At 53.8% G+C, this 17,017-nt stretch overlaps 7 protein-coding genes across 7 annotated transcripts; 1 reads left to right on the forward strand and 6 right to left on the reverse strand.

Moving 5' to 3' along the window:
* Window positions 1-1,020: 1,020 nt before the first annotated feature.
* TIF3 (Eukaryotic translation initiation factor 4B) lies at window positions 1,021-3,985 on the forward strand. The gene is made up of 7 exons (XM_066123072.1): window positions 1,021-1,293; window positions 1,371-1,424; window positions 1,519-1,563; window positions 1,627-1,632; window positions 1,698-1,775; window positions 1,830-2,114; window positions 2,171-3,985. Exons 1-7 carry the CDS (start codon window positions 1,290-1,292, stop codon window positions 3,361-3,363), a joined length of 1,665 nt encoding a protein of 554 aa, XP_065972944.1. The 5' UTR covers window positions 1,021-1,289; the 3' UTR covers window positions 3,364-3,985.
* A 1,256-nt stretch (window positions 3,986-5,241) lies between these two features.
* J3458_020290 (uncharacterized protein) lies at window positions 5,242-6,918 on the reverse strand (the record flags this gene model as incomplete). The annotated part of the gene is made up of 1 exon (XM_007817902.2): window positions 5,242-6,918. One exon carries the CDS (start codon window positions 6,916-6,918, stop codon window positions 5,242-5,244), a length of 1,677 nt encoding a protein of 558 aa, XP_007816093.2.
* An 899-nt stretch (window positions 6,919-7,817) lies between these two features.
* J3458_020291 (uncharacterized protein) lies at window positions 7,818-8,129 on the reverse strand (the record flags this gene model as incomplete). Its single annotated transcript, XM_066121955.1, has 1 exon — window positions 7,818-8,129. The coding sequence occupies one exon, from the start codon at window positions 8,127-8,129 to the stop codon at window positions 7,818-7,820; it is 312 nt and encodes a 103-aa protein (XP_065972945.1).
* Window positions 8,130-9,365: 1,236 nt separating this feature from the next.
* On the reverse strand, window positions 9,366-9,803 carry J3458_020292 (uncharacterized protein; the record flags this gene model as incomplete). The annotated part of the gene is made up of 1 exon (XM_066121956.1): window positions 9,366-9,803. The coding sequence occupies one exon, from the start codon at window positions 9,801-9,803 to the stop codon at window positions 9,366-9,368; it is 438 nt and encodes a 145-aa protein (XP_065972946.1).
* Window positions 9,804-9,872: 69 nt separating this feature from the next.
* J3458_020293 (uncharacterized protein) lies at window positions 9,873-11,407 on the reverse strand (the record flags this gene model as incomplete). The annotated part of the gene is made up of 2 exons (XM_066121957.1): window positions 9,873-11,234; window positions 11,342-11,407. 2 exons carry the CDS (start codon window positions 11,405-11,407, stop codon window positions 9,873-9,875), a joined length of 1,428 nt encoding a protein of 475 aa, XP_065972947.1.
* An 844-nt stretch (window positions 11,408-12,251) lies between these two features.
* On the reverse strand, window positions 12,252-13,352 carry J3458_020294 (uncharacterized protein; the record flags this gene model as incomplete). Its single annotated transcript, XM_007812289.2, has 1 exon — window positions 12,252-13,352. One exon carries the CDS (start codon window positions 13,350-13,352, stop codon window positions 12,252-12,254), a length of 1,101 nt encoding a protein of 366 aa, XP_007810480.2.
* Window positions 13,353-15,373: 2,021 nt separating this feature from the next.
* On the reverse strand, window positions 15,374-16,883 carry J3458_020295 (uncharacterized protein; the record flags this gene model as incomplete). Its single annotated transcript, XM_066121958.1, has 1 exon — window positions 15,374-16,883. One exon carries the CDS (start codon window positions 16,881-16,883, stop codon window positions 15,819-15,821), a length of 1,065 nt encoding a protein of 354 aa, XP_065972948.1. The 3' UTR covers window positions 15,374-15,818.
* Window positions 16,884-17,017: the final 134 nt, after the last annotated feature.

A 17,017-nucleotide genomic window follows, 5' to 3' on the forward strand; every position in this document is an offset into this window, starting at 1 on the left:
CAAGCTTTGTTTGTTGTTGTCATTCTTTCTTCGCCCCCGTACGCTTTTATTCCTACAGATCTGGTGACTGTTATGAGCGTAAGTCAAGATGATGACCATTTGGCGTGATTGAAGAGTTGCCATGTAAGACTTGACCTACACCAGAAGCTGCTGCCCAGCATGAACCATTGCACTCCAGAGAATACTCCGCTGGCTACGGGGCTGGTATCTCTGGCAATTGCTCCGCCTACTCCGGCCAAAACACCCGCCGTACCTGTTTGCGTCTCAGACAAAATTTTCTCAGTGACGCAGAGGTGCAAGACAGTGGAAGCTGACATACCCGAGTAGACACCTACCTTTAATGGCGGTACAAAAAGCTCTGCAAATTCGGGAGGAAAGAATCCTGGCCTTTGCGGCCTCCGTTGCGTGTTTGCTGCTCTGTCATCGCCGTTTGATGTCATCTTGAAAGGCTTCGCTCCGGCAGAGGTTGCCAAGACTTAGCGGCGCTGTGGTACGAAGTATTCGCTGGACCCCCGAGGCAAAATTGAGGCCAGCTTTATGAAAGGACCATGTTCGGTCCCTGATATGCGACGCGGTAAGGGTCAGATGCTCATAGCTGTCACTCTTGCGTTGGCTCACGTTGGTTCGTTATCGTTAACCTTGAGTTACCTCGACTTGCAACTTGCAACTTTTGAAGCGGGACCCCATAGTGGTCCGAGGTGGATCCCAGCATGAACGCACAAATGGAGAACCTTGGTCTGGTTGGCTGAACTGCTTACACACATGGCGAACTTCCTCTCTACAGCACCACCCACCCACTGTAGGTGCTCACTCAGTCCCCGGGACGGCCCAATAGGAGCTGGACCAAAGCCCCAAAGGCCTTCATATGTTCAATGTGCAAGCTGTCCCTCACCCAGGGCCCCGTCAAGCCGCACATCGGCACATCTGGGCTAGATTTAAATAGGACTAGCGCATCCCACTCCCTGGCTGGCGAAAATTGAAGGCAACCCTCACAGACTCCAACATTTTTTCCACGCCCGAGCAAATTTCGACTCGAAACAACCCCAGACACGGCAACGCTCGTCGGGGTCTTGTCAACTATCGCGATCGTTCCGATCCCGCGCCAATCCCTGGCTTGGACAAAAAAAGCAGAAAATTTTATCTTCTTCGGAACCAGCGACATTGCCCGTCGTTCCCTTTGCCCGCTTGACGAGGAGAGAGCTGCTCGGTTCGGCTCTTCGCCTGTCGACTTTTAGTTCTGCGCGCATCGGTCTTTGACTCGGTTGCGCGTAGCCGCCCACGCCGCAATCATGGGTATGCCCGACCCCGAAATACCAGAGACGGACTCGTCAACCAATTCAGAGCATGGCTGACGGTTTATTGTGCTGCAGCTCCCAAGAAGAAGGAACAGCAGAAAATGTCCCTGGGGGACTTTCTGACTGATAGTGGTGCGTTGCTAGTCGCGGGGCTATCACGAACCCCGCCACCAACCTTCCCATGTGGTGGTGTGTCGTGTCCGTTTGCTAATCCAATCCTCAGGTTTTGGAGGAGGGTCTTGGGCTGATGAAGTTGAGGAAACTTATGGTGAGTCGGATGTCTACGCCATAGCATGCTGAAGCCAAAACTGACACGGACCCTCGCTTGCAGTCACCGGTATGATTGGGACTTCCGATTTGTCGAGACGCGTAGTAGTGATGTTAATAACAATGTGTAACTAGGCACTCAGCCTCTACCCCCTAGCGACCGACCTCGCTTTGGAGGTGGCAACAGTGGCATGTCGAATTGGCAGGATAGGGGTCAGTACTTGCGGATACTTCAGTCGTCAGCTTTCATTGCTAACCGCAAGCCAGGCTACTCCTCCATTAGGGAGAACCTTCCTCAGAAACTTCCCGATAAGCCCCCATTCACTGCCCACCTTGGTAACCTTGCCTATGACGCTACCAATGAGACCGTCACTGAATTCTTCGAGGGCTGTGAGATTGTCAGCGTTCGCATTATTGAGGACCGCGAGATGCAGCGTCCCAAGGGTTTCGGATATGTCGAGTTTGCTGATATCGAAGGGCTCAAAAAGGCCTTGACCCTCGATGGAGAATCCTTCAATGGACGAATGATCAAGATTAAGATTGCCGACCCTCGTAAGTTGCTGCCGCCGCCAATGCTGGCTGACGATGGATCAACTGACAATATTCAGCTCGTGGTGGTGACAGCCGCGGTGGCGAATCGTCTCGCGATCTTAGTGACTGGACTCGCAAGGGACCTCTTCCGGACCTTCCTGGGCGTGGCGGCCGTACTGGTTCCGACTTTGGTGGTGATCGTGAGCGTCGCCCTCCTCGTGACCCTGCTGCTGAACCTCGTGCTCCTCGTGAGATGAACTGGGAACGACGCGGACCTCTTTCTCCTCTGCCTCCTCAGGAGGGTGGCCCTGGACCTCGTGAAGGCAGCCGATCTCGTCCTGCTCCCGAAGGCATGGGTGAGCGGGGCGAATCTCACCGTGGATCTCGTCAAGGCTCTGCCTCTTGGGGCGAGGGACGACAGGAAGGTTCACGGCCTCCTCGACGAGAGCAACCCGAACGTGTTCCTACTGCTGCCGAGAAGGACTTCCAGTGGCGTTCTAGCATGCGCCCTGATGCTGCCAAGGCCCAAGAAGAGACTGAAACCGCTGCTTCTCCCTCGGCACCTGCACCCGCTGCCCAAGGAGGCCGCCCCCGCTTGAACCTGCAGAAGCGGACTGTCACCGAGACTACTGAGGCTGCTCCCACCACCACTTCTAGCGGCGACTCCAAGGCTAGCCCATTCGGAGCCGCTCGACCCATCAACACAGCGGCCCGTGAGCAAGAAATCGAGGAAAAGCGCCAGATTGCCATCCGGGAAAAGCGAGAAGCCGATGAAAAGGCAAAGGAGGAGCGACGACTTGCCAAGCAGGCCGCTGCTGAGAAGGAAGAAGCTGAAGCTGCTGCGGCCGCTGCGGCGGCGGCCGCTGCACAGGCCGACGAAGCCAAGGAGCCAGAGACCAAATCTGCTGAGAACGAAGCTGACGAGAAGCAAAACGGAGCGTCTACGGAGCAAAAGGGAGCGCCAAGAAGCCGGGAGTCCCGGGAACCCAAGGAAGCTTTCAAGTCAAGGGCCACTGAGTCTGGAAACTGGAGATCGGCCTCCAACGATCAGCGCGTCCCTCGCGGACCCCCAGGTGGTGGTCGGGGCCGTGGCGGTGCGGCCCGAGGACACCGCAATGAAGGCCGAGGAGGACCTCGTGCCAACGGAGCACGAGACCAGCAAGCTTCTGCTGCCCAGGGGGCAGGCGAGGGCGAGACCACCCCGGTGGACGAGGATGGATGGACGACTGTGCCGAACAAAAAGGGACGTCAAGGACGCCCGCTGGCGTAAAAGGGGAGACACCACAAGAAAAAGAGCAATGAAATTGTACATTCTAGTCACGCCTCCCCCTTCCGTTTTTTCTTAACCACTCGATTTCTCTTTTTGTTCTCTTTTTCTTTCCGTATTTCGTTTAACGACTATAGATGCCATCGCAAGATAGCGCCCATGGATCCCAGACCTATCATTTTTTCCCCCAACCTTTGAAACTCGTGTTTTGTTTTTCTCCGGGAATGAAGAAAAGAAAGAAAGACGCTGATATTTCTCTATATGACGAGGAAATACAAACATCTACCTAGCCTTTTATTTCTGGGATACATGGACACGCCTTCCTTCTGTTTCAAAGTTCCCCCCTCTTCCACTCCCGACGCAAAGTCAGTGTTTTGGCGTGCCGACGCGGAAGATTTTCTTCTCTTCTTCTGGTTTCCATCTTTTTTCTTCACCGCGCTGATTAATGGATGCATGCTACGAACTACACGACTGATGAGTTTTGATGATAACTGGCATGGCGATCTGTTCTTAGCAAAAAAAAAGGGGGGCCCATGGAAAAGGAGAGAGCGAGGCGAAGGGGCGTGGGTTGGGGATGAGTGGGACTGAATTGGGAATCTTGCGGTGCTAGTGCCTTTGATTTGGTAATATATATATTTTCTGAAAAGTGACGCCTTCTTCGTGTGGCCGTGAGTGTGGTGACGTTGGAGGGGGGGGGGAAGGGGGTGACTGGGCACCTACCTGACGTGTCAAACTTTGTAAATACCAGACCATTTATCGCCGCGGCCATGCTGCGGATTCACAACTCTAGCACATGCGCTCCGTGACCCCATAACGTCATCTCGCCAGTGGAACCCCGCGCCCTACGGAACTTTTCCCTTGACAGCCAACACACCAAAAAAAAAAACAAAAAAAAACATCGTAGCCATGGACGAGCCTTACACCGTCTCCGACGCCATCCCCGCGTGCTTGAAGTGCTCGCCGTCGGAATTCCTCTCCTCGAGACCGCACCTGCAGCGCCTCATGGCGGCGGCAATGGTGTTCCGCAGGTGGGAGGGCGCGGCGCAGACGCTCCTCCTGCGCCGTGCGCCGAGCGACTCGTACCCGCTGAGGTGGGAGATCCCCGGGGGGTCGACATCGGACCGCAAGGACGGCAGCGTGCTGGACGGGGTGCGGCGCGAGCTGCGCGAGGAGACGGGGCTGGGGGCCAGGAGGATGCTGTATCCCGTGGGGATGCTGGAGGAGGCGCCGCGGGCGCCGGCGGACCTGGAGGCCGAGGGGAAGGGGGAGGAGGCGCGGAACGAGGGGGACGACGCGAGGACGGTGTCGTTTTGGGAGTCCGACGAGAGGCACGGCATGCTGAGGTGGGGCAAGGTGACGGTCGTGGTGGACGTGGACGAGGACCTGGGCGACGGCGGCGTGGTGAGGCTGGATGAGAGGGAGCATGACCGGTGGGCGTGGGCGACGCAGGCGGAGGTTGAGGCCGGACGGTGGGCTGACGGCGAGGACATTGGGTTCGTGAGCGAGGGGTCTTGGAGGAGTATTTTGGAAGGGTTCAGGTTGTATGGCGAGAATGGGGAGAAGGAGAAGGAGAGGGAGATGGATGGCCCGAGGTTGATGACCAAGTTTGGGGGCAAGGCGAACAAGGGACCTTGATGGTGGAAGCATGGGATGTATGTGGATGCTGTGGTGAGATTGGCTTGCACCGGGCGTGGCTTTGGAATGATACATGGAATGGATGGAGCATTGAGCATCGAGGATGAGGGTAAACGAGCACTGAGGCACGAAGCCTGGTTTGATATATTTACGAAAGACCGAGTCCAGCTATAAAATGGCGAAACTCCCAACTCCAACGCACAAAAAAAAAGATGCTTTCCAGATACATGCACGTGTTTATGCTAGCTATGACCGCTTTGCTCCCATCTCTTCCATCCCGTAGTCATCCCATTCATCATCGCCGAACCCTTTGGATAACTTGCGTCCCATCCAGATGCCAAAGAAGGTCAAAACACTTCCCGACAAAAACCACATTTCGAACCAGTGGTCCACAAAGGATGGACTCAGGGCGCCTTGGAGCACGCCAGTAACAGCCACTCCTGCCTTGGCCGGTAGTTGACTTCTGAGTAACAGGGATGCAGAAATGACATAGGTGGCTGTGATTTGCCCAATTGTCAAAGCCAAGTTTGCCTGTGCGTGCCGCAGCAAACCAGGCGTCCATTTGGCAAAGAGGTGGAATGTCTGGACAACGCTGTTTGCGCTGGCTAGTAAGATGACGCCGCTCAAGGCAAAGCTGATTGTTCTTGCCCATGCGAGTTGGTCCAGCTTTGGGTCCCAGTGCCGGGCCATGAGGCCGAGAAATCTGTTGATGGGGTCGCTGTTGGCGAAACTGGCTGACGGGGAATGGATTCGTCGAAAGGTGGTGAGGGTGGTGGCGAGAATTCGGTACACGCAGTAGCCTGCAAAGACGTATGAAGGCACCAACATGATTCGGCCACATACTGTTGAGGCTCGGACCGTGGCAGCGCGGTGGTTCTGCATCATGGATAGGTTGGATGCGAGGTTCGCTTCCATGGTTTCCAGACCAGAGATGTCGACTCTCAATGCGCGCATCTCGGCCTCGTCGCTTGAAATTCCACGGAATGTTCCCATCATTTTGCCCACGAGACCTGTCGAGCCCTGTGGAGCAGTAGTAGAGTTTTGAGCTTTTCTTTCCAGCTGTTGAAGTTGATGGCGCTTCGTAACGAGCATCTCTCTGGTAGCCTCCAGACCAGTCTGTTTCCTGTTGACGTCAGCCTCTGTCACCGGCCGTTTCCTCCTTGTTGCTGCATCCACGAAGGTGTGCCAGGGCGTAGACACGGACGCAAAACCGGCCAACAGAGCCATGAGGCAGATTCCCACGACACCGACCCTCTCGAGACACTCCTTTGTCAGTGTCTCGGAGGATGTCCGCTTGATGCCGCGCTCATACAGGTCCTTGGTGGCTGATTCTGGCACGGTATTGCCTACGGACCAGAAGGTGAACAGCCAGGCGCCAAACAGCATGAACTGCAGAGCCCAGGCCACCTTGGGGATGGACCCCTTGGCTGTGCGCTGGAAGCTCCATCCCGCGCTGGTCATGATGGCTCGGCATTGCAGCCACGGGACCAAGACGATCAGCAGGAAAAGCAGAGACGGGACAGTAAGATGCAACGCCAGGTTCTTGGCCACTGGGTCAACCACCTCCAATATTTCAGCGAGTATGATGAGGCCCAAGGTGAAGGCCAGCGCAACGGTGGCGCCGAATGTCCAAGCAGCACCTCGTCGTTTCCAGCTTTTTGCGCCATGTTCGGCGTGAGCTTGTCGCAAAGCGGGCGGGGCATGCGCAGGGAGGTAATGGTCTTCGCCATCGCGGTATTCATCGTGTGCACGACTCAGTTTGGGGAACACGTGTCGTACGACGAGTATATTGACGACGACGAAGGCTGCCGCAAAGGGGAACAAGGCGACCAGCGCCTTGGAGTCGGTGGTATTCAGGCCGCGGGGGTTGCAGGCGCCTTTGCCGCAATGTGTGAATGGCCACATTCTGCCTGTATCCTGCATGCGGCGTGAGGAGCAGGGAGAGCCCAGACAGAACGAGGCCAGGTAGGCGTTCGATGGAGTAGGGTCGCAAAGGGCGTAGGATCTAGATGGCGATGATGTGTTGGTTCGTCGGTTGGATGAGGGGCAGTCGGGCAGTCGCAAGTGATGGCGGGATGACGAAAATGATGATTAGAGTCGCCAACTGGCATTCAAGGTTGGTGGTGGTACAAGGACATTGGGGAGGAAGGTGGCGGGCATGTATGCAAGCAAGGGCTGTCACAAGTATGGAGCTGAGGTGCGAGGTACGAGATGAGGTGAGGTGAGGATGCATTCGTACTCGAGTTTATACGAAACATTTGAAGCCACCAGACGTGCTCTGGGATTAAAAAGGAAGGAGTGGAGCAGAGCTCCTGCTGTCAGAGTTGACGCAGCGCTTTTTGTCTCTAAGTGGCCCAGGCCCGCCACGCGTTGGGTGGGGGCCCAGCAAATAAATGATGGGTGGGCCCGCACCCCAGAAGAGGACAAGCGTGATTGGCAGGATTGTAAAATCTTGAGCAGCGCGTCATGTTGCAGAGTCGACCAGATGATATGTCGATTTGTCACACCATCTTGCAGGCGAATGTCTTGGCATGGAACACTCCGAGAGACGAGATCCGGGCATGTGCGAGGAGTATTCATCTCTTTTGCCAGTTGGAGCATGTGTGACGTTGACCGTTGATGAAACTGAAGAGTCGTGCTTCAACAAAGGTCATTTGTGTCTCATTATTAGCCTTGAAAGATGCACCGGTCCCCTAGGGCCTTGAGCCGACCCCATATTTCTCGGTATTCCGACTTTGCTTGACGGCTGTTTTCCGGCCTAAACGCGCATGGAAAGCCGGCTTTGCCATCATGGCTCGACATAGCCGCATGGCTTCCCTTTTTTACATCACGGAAAGCCACGTTGGCTCTTTGTTGGGCACCCAAGTGACGCCAAAGATGTTATAAACGGGCGTTGAATTGGCGGATGCACGCAATATCATCATTTGCGATGCCCGAAGCGACGAGAGGAGCTTGACGCAGGCACACGGCTTCCGTGTATTGGCAATGATCCAGCATTCAGTATCTCGTACAGAGCATCGCGAGGGACTATCCACTGCAAGTTGAGGAATCAATGTCAAGCCTCTTTCATATGCCAAGAGCATGAAATGAACCGGGGAACGCAACTGTGGCAGAGCTTCAAAGTTTCCGGACATGGCCGCGGCACAGAGTGTACGATGGCCAATTTTGTCGTCCGATGTGCGGTGCCTACCCCGACCCTTGCCAAAGGTTACCAAAAGATACCCAGGCCATTGAGTATCGAAAGCAGGCCATTGGCATGCTCTCCAGCGCAAATCTCTTCCAAGTAACACCACCACAATCCAGCCGTGGCTCAGCCAAGTTTTACAACGGGCCCTGGTAGATATTACTACGAGTTGACTTCTTTGCCGCTGGGCCGACAGGTAGCAGGAGAGTGCTCATATTATACCAGACATTAGGAGCTGACCACCTACGGCATGTACTCATGTATTGAAAGGAGAAATAAAGAAGATAGGGGGCGCCAAATCTTGCAGCTGCCTGGTCAGTCTGGCTGGAACGGTGACCGGCTCCGTTCGGTGCTCCGAAGTGCCCCGTCCCGGGAACGGCCAACGGCACGGCGCGGCCCTTTTGGTGGGTCAATGCCGCTCGCCCCCGTCTACATCCGACTCACAGCCATTCAACATGACCCAAGTTTCCCGCACCATCCAAACTAATACAGGGATATCATTCCATGAACAACAAAGCTTCCACCACCATGGTGACTGCCAAACAATCTCATGAGCTCTGATTTTCTCTCTCCCCTGTCTCGAAACCAGAGGGGAGCAAACCTCCACATCACCTATCCATGGCCCAACACGCCGCGGTCTGCCCTCTTGTGGCATTGCGCGAAGCCAAGTTATCTTGCTATATATGCGTAGTGAGGGCTTTGCTATCTTGCCACATAGGACGCAATATCTCCTCAAGAGTTACTCCGTATATATGGCCGTATCACTCCGTCACTGTCTATAGCAACAACGTTAGTTGGCCTCGCGGAAAAGTGACCAGTCTTCTTGAACCAACTTTGTTTATGCGTCTTTCGTATCTCAATCGTGCGCTCAATTCTGCTATAGCGCTGGAAACAAAGCCCTTGCGCCGCTGAAATAGCAAGGCAAACAGGCGTCCTTCCGCCATCATCTTTAATGCTTGGTATCAGACCCATAGGCGAGTTACTAGTTCAGCGACTTCCAGGAACGCCCCCCCCTCAGCGGCCTCATGCAACGGTGTCCTTCAGTCCTTGTCTATTGCATTACCATCAGCCCCGCGGGAGAGTAGCAACTGTGCAATATCCGAATTTCCCCCGGAACTCGCTAGGAATAGCGGTGTTCTTCCCTCATTTTCCTTGCTATGAATTTGAGTCTGAGATCCACTAGCTATCATAGTTTTGCAATATCCGTCTGTCGATTAGACGGGAACCAAGCAGCCTTGTGTAGTGGCGTCTGTCCCGCGCTATCTCGTATATTGACGTCAGCTCCGCGAGCACACAGGAGCTTCACGACAGTGTTCTTCTCATACTCAACAGCCTTGTGTAGTGGCGTCTTTCCCAGCTCATCTCGTATATTGATATCACCCCCCCGAGCACAAAGGAGTTCTGTGGTGGTCACATTCCCCTTTTCAGCAGCCCTGTGAAGAGGCGCCAGCCCGTTGCATTTTGCCTTGAAGTTTACGCCAGCATCACGCTTTAGCAGCAGTTGTAGAAGTGTCGTATTGCCTTTGGCAGCCGCAATGCTTAGTGGCGTACGCCCGTTTTTATCCTCGACGTCAAGCTCGGCGCCATTGTCTAGAAGAAGCTCTGTCACCTCCACGTGGCCCATATGAACCGCCTCATGTAGTGGCGTGAGAAACCCCCCGGAGTTGTTTACACGGGCACCTCTGTTCAACAGTTACTCTACCATGGAGGTCACTCCACACCTTGCCGCCAATGATAATATTGTTTCGCCATCGCTGTCCTTGTAGTGCTTGTCGTCAATTTGGGCCCCTGATTCAAGTAGCAATTCCACCAAGTCCGCGTCACATACTCTTAGAGCTATCCATAATGGCGGCAGGCCAAAGTCGCCCGCGAGGTTGACATTGGCACCACTCGCAACCAGGTGTCGGGCACTTTCGGGGCGCATATTATCTATGGTGACCATAAGTGGTGTCTGACCAAGCTCATTTCGCTCATCAATATTGGCACCACGCTTCAGAGGTAGTTGCAAAATCGGTAGGCATTTGGTGGCTAGCCCCAATGTCGTTTCCGAATCCCTGGTTTCGATACTAGCACCGGAGGAGACCAACAGCTCAACAGCTGCCTCATGCTCACACTCAATGGCGTACTGTAGTAAGGACTGACCACGGCAGTCCTGGGCATTTTTGTTCGCGCCATTCTCGAGCAATAATCGAATTGTCTCTGTGTGCCCTTTGGCCGCAGCATAATGCGCGGGCGTGCGACGATCCCTATCCCTGGCTTCCGCACCCTGGGCCTGCCCATGTGTAGGCTTCATCAACTTGACGATTATAGAGTTCAGTCCAAAGCGTGCTGCAATATGAATGCCAATCGGCCTCTCGGCGTACAACTCGAAAGCGCTCAATCTGCAAGGACCCTTGAATGGGAGCTCGTCTCGCAGCTTGGCAATTTCCTTGCAAACGTTGTTGCTGTTTCTTAAGAATCCTAGAACCAGCTCAATAGCCTCTTCGTCTTTACGTAGATGTGGTGCGGAACGAGCATGATGCCCCCAATAGTCGCAAGCATAGGAGTACAAAGGGTGTATTTGGCATAGCCCTTCAAAATCATCCATATTTCCGCTTGCAAAGACATCAAATAAAAGCCATGTGATGCAAGCCTCGGCGATGTCAAGCTCGGAAATCTGGAGCCAGTTCCTTCCCGCGACCTCAAAGTACTGTTGCGTGGTGTCATGCGCCAGGCGAATCAAGTTTCTTTCTGCATCTAACGTCACCAGGCCTGCGCACACAGAGCATGCCATGTCGATACTAGGAATAAATGCTTTATTCAGCTTCCGTGTACCCAGTTCAACGGCAACGGCATATCGGAGCTCATTCTTGGCAAGGACCTTTTTTGCATATACGAGCCAGCCGAGAACCCTTCTGGCTAGCTTGAGGTAGCTACCTCTACCTTGATGACTCTTGATCCTGCTTAGAGTCACCTTATATGTCGCATCTATCTCTCTGGGCAGGCTATCCAAGGCTTGCTTACTATCTCCGGCCCGTCGGCCAAAGAGTCTAGGTGCAACCTGGCAAGCAGAAACCTGTGGCGAAGATTAGCATCCGGTGCGTTTTTCGAAATAGAAGACAAATAGAAAAGGGCAAAGTAATCGAATAAACATGATTAGAGGAAGTAATGTTAGGGGTACACGAACATGCCATCGGTTCTATGAGCTATCGTTGTGATGATCTCACTCCGTAAGTCGTGGTCTTCCATGACGAATGTCGGTAATTTGCTAATGCGACTTTCTAGAGATTTCTTAACATCCTCATTCTTGGCTCTGATATGTATACCATCGCGGTTTCGAAACCTGCTTGCTATCTCTGGGAGAGCCCTTGACGTCGCCATGATATTCACCCCACACTCCTCCTGAAGTCGGAATATCCCGTCTGGAAGCCGGTCTCGCCACCCTCTCTTCGCATGGCACTCGTCTAATGCATCTGCAATAATGAAAACCCTGGAATAGAGGCTTCTGACAGAACATGGAATCTTGAAGATTTCGTCGAAAGAGGGCCGTGTGTATAAATTCTTGCATTGGTCGTATAGAGCTTGTACATCCCCAGGCATGGAGCTTTGTTGATGGGTTAGTTGTTTCAGCAGGTTCGCAAGTAGTTCCTCGGACTTATGATCGTCTCGTCTTCGGAAGTCAAAATAGACGTATGCGAGACCGATGGTGGCGTCATTTTGGATGCTAGCGTCAATATGATCAACCACGGTGGCTGTCAATATTGTCTTTCCTGCTCCAGGGTCGCCATGGCAAAATAGTGTCTGGTTGTCGGCCCTCAACCAACTCTAGTACGCTTCAGAATCCAGGAACCATTGGCAAGTTCCTCGCTGTCGTTGGCTGGAATTATGGATTTGGACCGCGCGGTAGTCGACTGTTGAAAGCCATTGGAGTATCTCGCGATTGTCCGCTTCATCTAGTCGGCGACTGACTGTTTTGACACTAGTAAGAACTACTATATTGATTAGTGTATTCTCATTTTCATTCTGTAGATATATTGTAAGGGGAGATGGCCGTCGAGGAAACCCCCTCCAGGGCTCGCTTTTGGGGAAACAACTAATCGCTCTCAACAACATCCTTCAACTTGCGCTCGTTCTCGACCGAGTGTGGAGGAAGCTGATAGAGAAGGTCCTTGGAATACGCAGCTGCCACCATTGCCGCATAGCCTCGCCCCTCTTTGTTCTTGTGTGTATCGGCATAGTCGCATATACCGCGAATAATCAAACGGGAAAACCAGTTCATTAACCTGGCCGCCTCCATTTCAAAACACAAAACCCCATCCTCTAAAGCCAAGTTATCTCGAAGCATGGCATCCTTTATCAGCGATTTCCCCGACGCAACTACGCCGTAGTGGATCGCAGGGTTATCCTGACGAGAGGAGCGCCGTTTCCGCTCCACCAGCTTTTCAAGCTGAGTGCCACATACTTCGTCGCAGCATCCTTCGTTGTTGGCGGGGTGTGTGACTTCAGATTTATACAGCCGGTCAGTAGTGAGGTCTGGTTTCCGGAACCCATATCGCAGCTGCGGCCTTACCCGCAGAATTGCCTTGATGGTCCTATCAACCTCATGGCCCCGTTCCTTGTACTCGGTCTGCAAGGCGGCCACGACAGCCCGTAACGATGACGGCGGTAGATTAAGAGGCCCCTGCCTTGCGTGTTCTTGGCTCTGGATGCGTTTGACAAAATCGTATTGGAGAACGCCGCCATGTCCATGGCTCGGGCTGCTGACGACCACATCGCCGAGGCGAATATCATGCTTCTTAGATGGTGCGCCACCAGCGATACCGACCATCAGTGCGACTCGGATTTTGTAGAAGGCGTTGATCATGTCCTTGAGAGCAGCCGCGGCAGAGGAATTTCCGTACTGCCCCATAGGCAAGATGGCGATGACAATATTGTGCTTCCCAAATTGACCCAGTGTGTAATGGTTATCGTTATTCCTAGGCAAATCGTCGGGCGCTTGATGCCTTTGGTCGAGGAACTGTCGCGCTGCAGTGTATTCTACCGACAGAGCGCAAAGCCAGCCTACAGTGTACTGGGACCTGTCCAATGGCGGTAGTAAATTATTCGACCGGTGGCCATGATCATCATTTGATAGCAGCGATGTCTCGGAATCCGAACCATCAAACTCCCATGTGTCTGCATTCACGCCGGCCATTTCACCCTTCAATTGGTACAACTGTAGTGACAAACGCTACCAAACGAGGAGAACGGCAACCTAAACAAAGAGGGCACAGATGACAATATCTTATGCCTAGCGGGAAGAGAGGGTAGAGGGCAGCTGGGCCAAAGACGTGATATAACGTGTTGGTATCAAAGCTGAACCGACAAACGACAATATATATAGGGTCGGTATATTCCACTGTGAGTAAATGTGATTCAAATCTCATGTGTTGAAAGGTATACGATAGTCCAACGTGAGCGCACACCTTCACACAGTCTCAACGACGTGGACCTGGATTTTCAGTTTTCGAACGCCTACTTGGCCTGGCGGTCTACCATGCCCTCTTTTTACTCTCAATGAGCCTCGGCGCTTACCCGTCACCAAATCAGCAATAAACTTGGCACAAGACTGGCCGAGAAGCGACATGTTGTCGTAGCATTGCAGGACCGTGAAACCACTCTCCTCTCCCCATTAGCCACCAAGGCATATTGAGCTGGCAGGGCAGTTCCCGGGAATTTCCCCGAGAGCCTAAAACCCATCCTTCCACCGAGTGAGGATTCAAGTCGTGCGGAGAGTACCGACAAAAGAAGCGCCTCCCATTTACCGTGCTTGTTGGGCCGTCATCACGTAGCACTGCAGCAAGACATGCATCGTAATACACATGATGTGGCCAGCTGTATCATCTTGAGGGGTGGATGTGGCGTCTGACATCTTGAGAGAAGGTAGAGGCAGATGTGCTGTTCTTGAGATAGAACCTTGTGTGAAGGGCTATTTGGGACTCTGAAAGTGAACGCACATGAGTCCCTGCCCCTTCTCCCCTTTCAACGCCTCCTTTTTCCTCTTTTCGGTCTACGGAGACACGTAACCCAGGAATAATTGCCTTTAGGCCGATACTGGGCCAGCCGTCGAATCTTGGTGGTTAATACGAGACCCCGATACTCCGGCTTGAGGCCTGTATAGGCTGTGTTGTCGTTTTGTGACATGTTTTCATGGTCGGCTTCGCTAACGCCAAGTTTCAGTCGTCTTTCTCACTTATTATCCCAGGGTGAGAACCGGCGGGTAACCCATGCTTCTACTTATGAAACCAATGAGCCATAATACTACGAAACCTCAGGGTTAGTACTGGAATAGGCCTGAATTTTAACACGGCAATATACAAGATTGTGAATCGGTCGCGCCCCTATTTACAATCGTAGCTAATTGGGTCAATGATTGATCAAATGCTCCCGTGTACTAAACGGAGATTAAGCCGAGCACGGCGTAGGCAATCCGTCCAAACGACACGGAGTTTGCTCTAGGTCCATGAACAAATCAGAAAGTCGCGGGGAAAAGGTGAAGCAGAATCTTGTTTAAATTAATGAGAAAGGCATAAAGGTCTCTTGTGGTACATTGGGGGCTCATAAGTGTTCGACCCCCTTCAAAGTCGCTCAACGCCAACCTCACTAGGGCAATAAAAAGGAACACTTCATATTTTTATTTATTTTTTTATCTTTTAAACTATCCTAAGTCCTAATATTCGTGCCACCACTGCATCAGGTAGGGCCTAATTGTACAAACACCGTGTGCCTGGTCGTACCCAAACCGGAGAATCGTGACATACCAAAGGAAACACTGTAGCTTGATATTTTTAAACCATGCTTCAGCTTCTAATATGAATTATAACAATAAATAGTTACGGTTATTTTATTTCAAGGTGTTCTTTATTAACTCCATGCTAACTAGACTTCCTTACGTAATGGTAATTAGTTGGTATCTACAAGAAGGAGTCGAATACTTATAGCCATACATGTACCAGCAGCTATCATCAAAAAGTCCTCCGTATCTACCAGCCAGCAGGCGCATCCATGTTTCACAGCATCACGAAAACCATGACGGCACCCTGAGACCCAGAAACAAGACTACATTTCTCAGGCTCTATGCTTGACTCTAAAGGTGGATGTTTCAACTTAATTCACGGCGACAAAAGGGGGGGAGCACGGCATTGCACTGCGGTAGGCAAGAAGCAGGCAAACAAACCGCACCTCATAAGGCTTCGGATGAAGCTATAGCTATAGTACAGAACCTTATGCATCGAGATATATATCGTCATATATACCAGCAACCCAGATGTCTCAAGTATCTTCTACTCGGAGCCAGAATATCGCGGACTCAAAATAGAGCACTTTCACGTCTTTCATACTCTAATATGTATTCTAATCCATATTGACAATTCAGTCTTGTCTGCATTCATCAACGTCAACATGCAAAGGCACGCAACCAGCACGCACGCCTCGTCCATGAAGCGTATTCCGCAAAACCCAGCCACCCGGCCTCGTCACATGCATTCCAGGCATCACGACCACTCAACACTCTCCCCAGAAACAAAACCCAATTTGCTACCAAAACGCCCCGATCTCTTTCCCAACGCTCTCAACGACCCTGTATGCCCCTCTTTTAAAAACGCCTCGCAGCCCAAATCCATCACCACACCGTCTCGGTAAACCAGCGCGACCGGTAGAGCATCTGATTCCACATGCTCCCGCGCATGCGGCCGTCGGCCAGAAACCCAACGCTCTCGCCATACGTCTGGTTCCAAAGGGCCTGGACGTACAGCGTGTCGCCGTTGGCCAGCATGCTGAGGGACTTGATATCCGACCTGGGCAGGGCGACGCCGTCCAGCCCGACGCGCGCACCCGCGGGCTGAAAGCCAGCCAGGCACTTGTCGGCGACGGGCTGGCCGTGCTCGACCGTCCCGGCATCGACACGGTACAGATGGACATCCAGGTCGGTCGTGATCAGGAGCTCGTCCCGGCCGGGGACCGGCACCACGGCATGCGCCCCGTCCCACCAGGGCGTCTGGCCGCCCCATTCGGCGGTGAGGCGCACCGCGTCCGCCAGCACCGCCGTCGTCCGAGGCGTCGTCTGGAAGCTGCCCCCGGCGTAGGTGTACATGCTGAGGATGCTGCGGGAGCCCTGCGTGAGGGGGGACACGTCGTTGCCGGCAGCCCACAGGACGGGCGCGGCGAGGGCGTCACCGGCCCGGCGGCGGTCGAAGATGCTGATGTCGGCGGTGCCGGCGGGCGTGGTGGTGGCCACGGCCAGCTTGGCGTCGGGCAGCGGCTCGGCCGAGTGCGTGTTGGCCAGGCCGTCGCGGTCGGTGCACACGCCAAAGGAGATTTGCTTGCCCGACGCCCGGCCCGGGTGGTGGTTGACGACGACGGCGAACCCGTAGACGGCGACGACGCTGCTCCCGCCGTCGGCCCATTTCGCCTCGGGCACGGCGCAGCCGCCGGCCACGCAGGTGTCGTGCGCGCACCGGCGCAGCCCGTCCGACACGTTGCCCGCGTCGGCGAAGCTCCACGTCCACGAGGGCTGGGCAGCCGCGTCGTGGATGACAATCCGCGCATCCGCCGAGGGCGTCCCGAACAGGCCGGTGATGATTTGCGTGTTTCGGCTCGTCGCGCGGCCGTGGTGCACGGGGCCCGCGCGGGCTGCTCCCGATGCCCAGAGGACGAGGGCGGACAAGATGCCGCAGGACTGCTTCATTTTATACAAATGAATATTGATATATAGTAAAAAGAAGTCTCCTGTGCCTCCGCAGTGTTATCCTTGGAACGGTATTGCGGTCTCGGCGCCTTCACCGTGGGGAGGTGCTGCGCCGCGCCCTCTTAATATGGCTT

Source organism: Metarhizium acridum (genome assembly GCF_019434415.1).
Source record: "Metarhizium acridum strain ARSEF 324 chromosome Unknown scaffold_573, whole genome shotgun sequence".
Lineage (NCBI taxonomy): Eukaryota > Fungi > Ascomycota > Sordariomycetes > Hypocreales > Clavicipitaceae > Metarhizium > Metarhizium acridum.

What these genes read in the sequence shown, in the direction of transcription:
- TIF3 (XM_066123072.1), top strand. An exon ending in GGGGGACTTTCTGACTGATA is followed by an intron (nt 1,425 to 1,518) that starts GTGGTGCGTTGC and finishes TCCAATCCTCAG; the next exon opens with GTTTTGGAGGAGGGTCTTGG. An exon ending in GATTAAGATTGCCGACCCTC is followed by an intron (nt 2,115 to 2,170) that starts GTAAGTTGCTGC and finishes GACAATATTCAG; the next exon opens with CTCGTGGTGGTGACAGCCGC.